This window comes from Hippocampus comes, unplaced genomic scaffold (genome assembly GCF_001891065.2).
Source record: "Hippocampus comes isolate QL1 unplaced genomic scaffold, H_comes_QL1_v1.1 scaffold285, whole genome shotgun sequence".
NCBI classification, from domain to species: Eukaryota; Metazoa; Chordata; class Actinopteri; order Syngnathiformes; family Syngnathidae; genus Hippocampus; species Hippocampus comes.
In genome coordinates this window covers 617607-628584 of record NW_017805073.1, presented here as the reverse complement: position 1 = coordinate 628584, position 10978 = coordinate 617607, and the positions used below count along the sequence as shown (strand labels likewise).

Sequence of the window (10978 nt, the reverse complement as noted above, 5' to 3'; positions counted from 1 at the left end):
GTCGTTTTTTTCGTCGAAAAACGCCTTGCTATACAATGCAAATTTCCTCATTCTGGGAGTCAGAATGGTCTGTATCTGAAATGTATCTTTCTATACAGGATTTTAGTTTGAAGTGCATCTGTATACATAAATCTTTACCAGATGCACAAAGCGCTTTTCCCAAAGAAACCTGAGATGGGCTTCAGCTTAATAGCCATCCAAATGATGACAAGAACCACAGAAAACTGATAGAAAGTTATAAACAGTCAGTGAAGGCCGTTAGTCTTTTATTTACTTAAGCCAAGAGAAAATACAAAAAAAATACTAGCACATGAAACAATTTTATTGGCGAAAACCTTCTACATAATTCAGTACAGTTGTCTCAGATGAACAGCATATTTACATCCAATGTGACAAGTAAACCTCGGTTTTTTTGATGAACAGCACAATCAAATCTTTGTATAACAGTTGCCACGGCCAATGCTACCGTTCCGTAGTCTGACATATGAGCAGATATAAAACACCAGGGTAACAAACAAAAGTTTTCTGTCAGAGCTTGCGTTTGCATAACGGAAACGAAACTGCAGGAGGGCAAATAGGAGTTCAGTCTTCAAGGGTGTAGTTGGGATTGACGACCAGAACCGCCTCTTCTTCTGCGCTTGCCGGCTCGGAGCCCTTCAGGCCGGACTGAGACAGCTCGATGAGGATGTGATCCTGCGGAAATCAAAACATGCTGGATGAAGACATGGAGCCAGACACGGCAATCCAAATCCTCAATTCCTCGTGCGGCGGGTCGACTCACAAAATGCACCAGCCTGTGGATGACCTTCTCGATCAGTCCCTTCTTGTTAATGAGCTCCTCCTCCGAGTCGATCTCGGACTCGATCTCCTTCAAGTACCAATTGACCACTGCGTTTTTCTTCAGTTCCTCCTCTTCCTCGGCTGCGGGCAAGATCATGCAAAACAACATTCGTTGCTGTAGCAGTTCATAAAACATGGGAGGAGCTCTCACCCGTTTCAAATCCCCCTTTGCGGCTACGATGCATTTAACTTTGGAAATGAAAGTCTGCATTTAGAACAGTTGAGATGAAATATGGCAAAGGCGTTTTTTCACTTCTCTACATGAAATGCACATGTGAGGTGATTCGGGTAGGCTGAGTAGGTGCAAGTGTGGTGCAAAAAGGGCCTTCGGGGTGAAGGGCAAGATACCTTCTTCTGATCTGCGCAGATGCAGGACGAGCAAGTTGGAGATGCGCTGGTACTCGGCGAATGACAGACGCAGGGACGGTTTGGGCTGACTGCCAGCTTCAGCGTGGCCGTTCACATCGTTGACGAGCCCGTCGACGCCATTGACGTGCCCGTTTATTCCGTTGATCTCGCCATTCACTCCATTCGGGATGTTTCCTGCATTTGAAGTGGTGAAAATGAGAGCGTCTGTTATAAACGACACGGCGGGGAAATCTAGTCTGCTGACTTTAGACTAAAAGCCGAGACGGCAGGAATCGAGTGCAAACAAAGAATGGATTCCATAGTCAAGGTCACTCCAATGACATACGATACAAGAACTTGCCGTGTGTAAAAATATCTTGACAATGAAAGCATCGCTATGGGTAACGGTCATCTTGGGAAAGGGAGACATTTGGAAAAAGCTCGTGTTTGATCTTGATCGCACACGTTTTCCTTATATCACAGGCACACTGTGAAAACAATTTAGAAAAAAGGACATTTTGAAAATCATCGCCATAGCAGAAGCGCAAATGGTAAATCACCCCGGAACACTTTGACTTGGTCTTCAATATGAAGGGAGCGCAATGTAATCCTCCACGAAAGCCATCCGTACCTTCCTCTGGGAGCTCCTCCTCTTCCTGTTCGTCATCTTGCTCCAGGTTGATGTCGGGCGTTTCCACTCTGATAATGGACTTATTCAAAAGACGGAACGCTTCCTTCACGTGTTTGGGCTGTACCTGGATTCATGAAGGGGAAGACGACATTATACTTTCAAGCTAAAGTGCGTCTGCGCTTTGTCCTTTTTACGAGAGGCCTTTTGTCCTCGGACTGACCTCATCGCAGCAGTGCATCCTGGCCATGCCCTCCGAAAGGCGGATCATGCTCTCCAACTGGCGCACGGTTATCCTCCAAGCCGACTTGGTCACGCCGCCCGAGCCGTCGCGCTGCCGCAGCCGCTTGTACTGCTCGACGATGAACTCCTCGGATTCGCTGGAAATCTGTCGAAAGGAAGGGGCGGGCGGCAGCGCGCCTCGTTTACTCCTAAGAAATGTTCGCTCGACAGACGCTACGATTCAGCGGACGCACTTTGGGTTTAAACTGCCTGGCAAACAGCAGGTATCTCCGGATTTCATCCAACGAGTACAGCCGGTCCACCGATTCCTCCACTCGCGAGTGGAGATCGACGATGCGCCTGGCGATGGCGTAATCCGTCACCTGCAACGCACGCAGAGCGGTCTCCGGTTCAGCAGGACGCCATGTGACCGAGGTCAGACGGTCACCCCGGGCGAGGAAGGCTGGAACCGACCTCATTGCAGTCATCCACCAGAATGAAGAAGAGGTCGAAGCGGCTCATGATGGGGGCGGTCAGGTTGACGTTCTGTTTCAGACTCTTGCTGCGGTCGTAGCGTCCGTTGGCGGGGTTGGCGGCAGCAAGGATGGATGTGCGAGCGTTCAGGGTGGCCTGGAGACGAAATCGGATTGCCGACGTCCATTTTTCAGGTTATGTTTTATGTTGTAATGTAGAAAAAAATTTTTTTGACTGATTTTAAAAGAGCCAATATCGGAAGAATTCGAGAACCTGGGTTCGTATCCATAAGCTGAATTATATTTGTCAACGTGTTAAAATCCTACTTGCCGTTGACTTAAATGGACGCTCTCACCTTGACTCCAGCCTTGGTGATGCTGATGGTCTGTTGCTCCATCGCCTCGTGAATGGCCACTTGGTCTTTGAGGTCCATCTTGTCAAACTCATCAATGCAGCACACGCCCTTAAACAGGTCAGCACGTATTTAAGATAATTACATTCAGGAAGACTACTTAAGTTACAATCTATCCCACTGTCCATCACCTCGCTATAAATTTCAAGGACAGAGTATATACTGTTTACCGTATTTTCACGACCGCACCGTATAAAAAGGCGCAGTGTCAGTTGCGGCTGCTATCTCTGCATTTCACACACACTCGAGACGCATTGTATTAGGGGACGCAGGCGCCCCCGTGCATTTTGGAGAAAATAGAAGACTTTTAAGGGTGTCTTGTAGTCGTTAAAATACGGTATTGATTTGTCTCATCTTCTCTTCAAACAACTTGACAAAAACGTCAAAGCCAACACAATGAAGAAATCCAAATGGCCTGCTTTTGACAGCTCAAAGACTGAAGTGTCAATTCAAATGTACGTTCCCAGCTGCAGACGAGCACACTAAATCTACCGTCTTGATGTAGGAGACAAGAAATCGTGCTGCAGGGGGGGCTCTGCTTGATTAAACAAGGACGAAAAGAGAGAAACTCACGTTGTCAGCCAGCATCAAAGCTCCGGCCTCAATGACAAACTCGTGGGATTCTTCATCTCGGACGACGGCGGCGGTCAGACCTGCAGCGGTGCTCGCCTTGCCGCTGGTGTACACGGCTCTGGGGCTGAACTCCTCCACATGCCTACAAACAAACAAACGCAAGCGTATACGCTCAGGCCAACGTCTGTCTACAACGAAAGCCATTTAAACTTATTGGAAGACATCTTTTTTTTTTTTTTTTGAACCAGAGTTCCTCCAGCTTAAGACAAGTTCAATTCAAGACTTTTTAATGCCACTTGAAATAAAGTTTAAGATCAATTTCCCAATGCTCCCAATGTGCCATGTCGTCCGACATTGCTACACTACATAAATGAGGTGCATCTGTTCTTATGAGTCCCAGCGAAAAAAAAGACATCATTTGGTCATCACAAGTACTGTGGAAAATTATTTTTTTTGAAGAATGTTCATCTATTTTGAGATTTGAGACTACGTAACGCATGTTAAAATAGTGAGACTTTTGAAAGATGGATTTAAGATCGTTTCATGCCAACTGAGAAACCGACACAGATCACAAGCTTAAAAAGGTACAGAAAATAGTCAATGTGATTCATACATGTGGCTTTAAGAGGCGGGGCTTGGACAGGGGGCGTGGAGATTAGTGAGTAAGCATGTGCGTGTCTGGGTGTGAGCGGTGGCAAACTGCTGCTCATTGTGTTTATATGAGCACACACACACTGGTAATAAAGCGCATGGGCATCTGTAGGTCTCCTTTCCCACATAGAAGGGCATCACAGTAAATAAACTATAAAAACGATTGTTATGAGATATACTGAGGAAGAGTATTTTAGAATATTAGAGACCATTTGCACTGGACCTGTTTGTGCACCTACTTGAGGAACTGGCTCTTGGCAGTACTGGGGTCTCCCACGATACAGACGTTGACGTCTCCTCTCAGCGAGGTTCCCTCCATGGTCGTCTTGGGGACGCCTCCGAACAGCATGAGAAGGATGCCGCGCTTCACCTCGTCATTGCCTGCGCAATTACAGCCGCATTGAAACGATGCATCTTTTACCAAGCGCATTTGTTGTTGGTTCATTTGGCGGCGCCGACCGTGGATGGTGGGGAAAAGGCTGGTGCACAGGTTATGGTACAGGTTCTTGTCTTGACTCATCTCAAACACCTTCTCCCACTCTCGCTCGGTCATCTGGCTCTTGATGCTCTCGGCCGTTTGCTCCTCCTCCCGCACCTCCTTGCCGCCAAACTACAAATAGAAACGTCACCTTTAGAAATCCGGCAATCGCTCAAAACCTCAACACCGCCTACGGTCGCACAAATTGGAACTCAAACAAAATGTTCGAGTTTCACAAAAACTCTGACTTCAGTTAAGTGAGACCGTAAAGCGGGGCCGCCCATGTCCGGTCCTCGAGATCAGGATCGTTATCAAGCTTGCTGAAAGTGAACCAAGAATTTGGGTCTCTTGTTCCGTTTTTCACTCTTACCCGAGGGTTGGTGGGCGTGACATTACAGGCCAGGAAAGCCAATCTGTAGGACAGCTCTCGAACTCCCAGAGCTTTCAATCCCCTCAGACCCTCCGACTCGGAGCGCTGAGGTCCGCCTACCCTGGTACTGGTCTCAGCTCGCAGACCTGGGAAGGGAATCCACACAATTAGATGATTAAAAAAGTGAGAATAAGTAGGACAATTTGAAACCATGAGTAGGACAATTTGAAACCGTACCAGGAGTGCTGAACTGTGAAACGTCTGGCACCACAATAAGCGTGCCAATGAAGTCGCATCGGTCGCCGGCCTGAGCAGTCTCCACCGCCTCGGCTCTCAGGACGATCTCCAGTGAGCGTGGGATTGAACCGCGGGGCAGCTCGGCCTGCGTCTCCTGGATACGCACCTGAACGTAGCCAAAGACAAACCGCATCATCAAACGACCTTGTGATCTTTCACACTCACGCCCGTGAACTCCCGAGTTACCTTCTGGAAGTCGATGAACTTGGACTTGTGCGTGTCGAGGTGGAAGCGCGAGCGGTTGTTGCAGGCTGGGTTTCGGCAGATGGTGGGCGGCGAGTACTTGAACTGCTGAGGGACGTCTTTGATCACCGCCTGACAGTCCATGCACAGGAAGGTGCCGCTGACCTGAAAACCACACAGATGGTCACGACCAAAAACAGCGTCGGTCACCAGCTAACAGATGACTCACCAGTTCAGGGTGGACAGGGTGTGTCCTCACAACCTGACCACTGATCCTCACCAGGGTGCCGATGCGCATGGATGACAGCTCACGAATTCTGAAGTACACGGCAACATTGATCTGTTAATCTTACAATCACGCAACGGTTAAAACACAATCACCGCTGGCCCATGGAAAAACAAAGAACCTTTTGACTTCTATAGCCGTCAATGGCAGTAAATGAGTTAAACAAAACAATGATGGGAGCCAATGCTGTTCGAATACAAATTTGAAGTAAACTGGGACATGTATCTGTCTATTCATCAACAGTTGGAATCTGTATTGACTCTGTTGTAAAGGTTCTGGTGCATCTCGGACTCATCCTGAAATCTCATCTGAGAGTTTAGTATCCCTAATTTTGTGCGAGTAGTGTAAACGAATCTCACTTGTGTCTAGTTGGCAGATCTTCAAGGGCCACGTAGAACTCTTTTGTGAGAGGAACATTGCCATGATCCCTCGCAAAGTTGCGGACGGCCCGACAGAGGAAAGGGTACACTCTGAAAACAGGAAGCAGCCAGAATCACTGACACACATGCATACAATTACTACTTTTAAACAAGTCTTCATTTTAAAAACATCCCCAGCAGTGCGAGCTCTTGTGACAAGTCTGATCTCTCCCCTGGGCCTTCAGTTTGACAGCGATGAGCAGACACAACGTCCATACGAACAATGCAAATTCAAAGGCTTTGCACCTGTAATATTCCTCTTGGATGGTGGTGGCCAGCTCCTGGTTGAAGACCTCGAGATCAATGAAGCTAACTAACAGCGTGTTCCTCTCAGGTCGGATCAGCTCCTCTGCCTCACTGACATACTTCACTTCTCCATCCGCAGTCTGGAACCTGCACACGTGCCATTATCATTATTATTATTATGATTTATTGCAGTGGTTGGAAGTAGTGAAGTCCAAATATTTGAAAACATGCCTTCTACTCTTCTGTAGAAAGGCTCGTTACTTTTTCAAGTGACTTCCACTCCATTTTCTAAAAACTTTTACTTAAGTAATAAGTGAATAGAACACAATACTTTTAACAGTTTTGTCTTACACAAGTATCTGCACTTCAGAGCCTGAGGACTTTTGCTACCTGTTTGAATGCAAAATAAAAGCGTACGAGCATACTCTTTCGCGAACAACTATGCATCGAGCGTTTTGCTTGACTTACTCCTCCAAAAAAGCCTGGAACAACTTCTGACACTTGTCCGCCAACTCGTCTTTCACCATCTCCCCGACATTCTCTGCGGCCGCTGTGGCGACATCCATGCTGATGTGATCCAAAACGAGTGTATAAAACTCGAAATACGAAACAATACAACCACAGTACCGAACAACGAGGTCCACCAAGGAGGGCAGAGTTTCGCGCGAAAAGTTACACCACGTGACGTTTGGCGCGCCACTTTCGCCCAATCAGAACTGGTATGTAAATACAGCAGCGTTTTTAACCAATCAAGAGTTACGCTCTCGAAACGCAGGAAGTCCCGTGTCCTAACGAGTCCAATGACGTTTAGGGAAAGATCATTTCGGCCAAATACTTTCGATTGTGTGCTATTTTCTGCATTCTATCCACTTGAGAAGTGTATGGAACGTTCTCGTTTCATCACTGTTGTTTTCTGGCAAATACAGTTTAAACTACTAATTATATTGTAAGAAATTGAGTTTCACATGTGTCCACGAGAGGGCAGTGAAACTCCCAATTTTACCCAACATTGAAAGATTGATGGATGACAAGAAATGACCTGCATTTACAACCTAAATTCTGAAATTTGAGCCATGAAATTGTATTAAATTCTTCCAACGGACTTATTTCCTCTTCACATCGGGTCAGTTAGCTTCGAAGAGGTTATTTTTTTTCCACTTAATAAATAAAATCGCGATTAAAAAAAAAACTTTTATATTTGCTTGTGTTGGGGGTTTACTTCACGTTGTCTAATATTTGCATTTGTTTGATGATCTTAAATAATAAAGTGGGGAAAGTATTCAAGAAAATAAAAATTTGAGAAGCGGGCAAATACTTTTTCACAGCAATATAGATTAAATGTATTATTATTATTATTATTATTATTATTATTATCATCATCGCTTGTTGAACATGATCAGGAGAGCCAATAATTTTTTTCAGAGAATACAAGTGTTATATGTGCCTTGTTTAAGGGCATCGCTGTAGCGTTCGTAAAGTGACTCGGCATCTCTCCAACAGCCATTCCTTATTTCCAAACTTACGGCCCCCTGTCGGCCTCGAGAGCCCTCCCGAGCCAAGTCTCCACAGTGACTTGAATCCCTTCCGCTTACAGATCAATTGTCCTCAGATATCCCCAACATAGTTGATACTTCCTACACAACTGCTTTCAGCTGACTACTTGTTTACATGGCAAAACTCCACAATGCGCACAGGAACACAAGGCCCCTGCATATGAAATCGGACCGAGGCAGGGTTCAATCACAGCAACATCTGCGAGATGAAACACTTTATTATTTCATTCCCTTCTCCCGTGGTTCCCATATCCTTGCCGGCTTTCCATCTGCACAAGGCGCTCATTATGAACACTGTCAGGAGGCAATTGGTTTCACCTGTCACATTGTATTAATCCACAAGGAACAAAGCAGGAAGTTGTTGCACGCCATTTGGACGAAACCCCGTCAATTTATTTCTCCTTCTGTCTTGACCTCTGCTTTTCCCACGATTGTTCAGTCACAGGAAACTCAAGACAAACCGCGTCTGAGTATGAGAGAGCCTGACCACCTGTCGGCAAACACTTTGAGACAAAACAGGCAAGCAAGCAAATGACCCCCCCCCACACACACACACACACACCCTCGCTTACATGCCCCTTAAGAGCATCCTGAAAGTCAGCATTAAGAGCATTCAAACATTTAATCCCGAGAGCAGTGCAATTGTTCAGACGCTCTCGGTAGTGAAACCACAAGTGAAAAACTCGTCCTGCTTGGATGCAAACGGCAAAGCAACCAATTTCGAGCCTGTGAAAGAATTCCTGCAGGCAAAATGGTGCCTTTGCGCGATGAACCGCGATAACATCACGACAGTACATGTCGTGAAATGAAAATCCGAAGAGTTGCACGATTAATAAAATTATATTGTTGCTTAGACATCTGTCCAGGTGTCAAAATACAAAACACAAACTCCTGACTAAAGTTCCTGAGAGGAAGAAACAACGATAAACAGGATAACTGCCGATGGCCTGTTCTGGGGGGGTCACGCATTTCCCACATGATGAACCGGTTGTGCAAAGCAAAGATGTGATCATTTGGTAGTCATTGCTTGTGAAGAACTTGTCCTTTAAGAAAAAGCGTGCATGTGTGTGTGTGTGTGTGTGTGTGTGCGTGTGTGTGTGTGCGTGTGTGTGTGTGTGTGTGTGTGTGTGTGTTACAGCTGCAATCCAATAAAATCACAAATATGAAAACAAACTCATCTCATCTCCGGTCCAATAAAGTATTTCGGTCTTTAGTTTATTGCTTTAGTTTTTTTTTCCTCACCAAACACTCTGGGAGGGGGTTGGGCCGGGGCAATGCAGTTCCTCAACATTAGCATTGTGGTTTAATTGAAATGACGATGAACACCCTTGTGCCTCGTCATGAAGCAAACATTTCTTTGCGCTAAACATTTCATTTAAATTCTCATCGTCCGCAGCAAGAAGAAGCGGAGAGAATTCTACTTGGGTGATGATTCGTTGGTTGATCAAGGAAGCATCATCTGGATTTCTACTGCTTACACGTTTGCAGTAGGTTTGTACGAGGGCTGCGATTTCAGCATCCTTTTATGTCTCCTCCACGCGGTCACATTTACTTTATTGCCGCTCTCGGCGTTGTCAAGCGCAGTGCTGCTTGGTTTGCCTGATTGTTTGAGCTGCTTGTTTTTCCTAAAATGAGTTGCAGGAAGTCTTTCCTGTTTTGAAGGCCCTATGAATAGAAAGGGGGTGGGGGGTGATGTGCTGGGATGTGAGAAAGAAAGGCCTGCAGGTTGAAGGTGGATTTTTGCATGGTGCCCCACGTTGACACGCAACATTTGGACATGGCGATAGACACTCTTTTTTTTTGGTTGTTGGCGCAACCTTCACCAAAACTTCATCATCCGTCTCCAAACTCTCCTCTTCATCTTCATCCTTTTCTTTGATCCAGGAAACCGGGCACAGTAAACTTCCAGCTTCTGTTTCGCTCGCTTCCGAGTGGAAGTGGTGATGCGGGGACCACTTTGGGTGTGTGTGCGTGTGCGCTTGTGTGCTAAAATATTCCCATGAGCACCAAGTAGAATAGCAGATGAATCCAATATTTACCAGCGACAGAGTTGCAGGTTCAAGCGTTGACTTGCGAAGCAACGTGCAAAAGTAGAACATCACGTCGAAGCTCCGACGTGTTCCGCGTCAACGTCTTCCCACTGAAAATCAGATCGAACGAGGAAACAAGTCAACGGCTGCTTTGAAAAGCAACATTCGAATCCAAATAGAAAAGACGAAATCAATATCAATAAAAATCAATACAGTAATCCCTCGTTTATCGCGGTTAATGGGGACCAAAACCACCCGCGATAAACGAAAATCCGCGAAGTAGCGACCAATTAACATGAACAGGTAATTTTTTTTTTTAAGTCCGCAAAAAGTACGCAAACGGTCCGCGAGAAGCTGCAAAACAACAGCGAGTCACATAGAGCAACGTATAAAGTACTGTACTCCATGTATATATATATATATATGTTTTTTTATATGTTTGAAAAAATCCGCGATGCACTGAAGCCACGATAAACGAACGGGATCACTGTAGTTATTATTTGAGATTTTGTGTCTGTATATTTATTTGCAGATCAACCTTTATGGGTGTGCTTGGGACCGGCACTGGGGAACAGTGCACCCCCAGGGGAGGGCACTGCCCCCCAGCGGCTGGGTTGTATATTAAAAAAAATAAAATAAAATAAAATAAATATTTATTTTTATTTTTTTTAAAAATCTGTTTGAAAAAATCCGCGATGCACTGAACCTGCGATAAACGAACCGCGAAGTAGCGAGGGATCACTGTACCAATAAAATGGCTTCCGTGTAATGGATGCGTAGCTGAAGACATTGCTCGGCCATCATCCATTTTTGGAAAGAAGTTAACTACCGTTCGTGTGAAATGTTGAAAAAAAATAAAGGACGCTAACACTTGACCTTGATGACTTCACCGCTTGCCTTGTGTGGCCGCTTGACGCACTCAAAACATCAACATAAAAAAAAATCATCAGCTCACCGGCATAAAACTT

At 45.6% G+C, this 10978-nt stretch overlaps 1 protein-coding gene and 1 long non-coding RNA gene across 2 annotated transcripts; both read right to left on the bottom strand.

Annotated features, from left to right (window-relative positions):
- Positions 1–240: 240 nt before the first annotated feature.
- On the bottom strand, positions 241–7107 carry mcm6 (minichromosome maintenance complex component 6). The gene is made up of 18 exons (XM_019864840.1): positions 6896–7107; positions 6428–6574; positions 6122–6232; positions 5706–5793; positions 5480–5641; positions 5234–5399; positions 4997–5142; positions 4608–4758; positions 4388–4529; positions 3498–3639; positions 2868–2975; positions 2513–2668; positions 2293–2421; positions 2040–2204; positions 1820–1943; positions 1189–1383; positions 782–921; positions 241–693 (listed from the first exon to the last, which is right to left on the bottom strand). The coding sequence occupies exons 1-18, from the start codon at positions 6991–6993 to the stop codon at positions 583–585; spliced, it is 2481 nt and encodes an 826-aa protein (XP_019720399.1). The 5' UTR covers positions 6994–7107; the 3' UTR covers positions 241–582.
- A 2153-nt stretch (positions 7108–9260) lies between these two features.
- Positions 9261–10915, bottom strand: LOC109512772 (uncharacterized). Its single transcript, XR_002167588.1, has 2 exons — positions 10758–10915; positions 9261–10120 (listed from the first exon to the last, which is right to left on the bottom strand). It is a non-coding gene; the product is annotated as an uncharacterized LOC109512772 (long non-coding RNA).
- Positions 10916–10978: the final 63 nt, after the last annotated feature.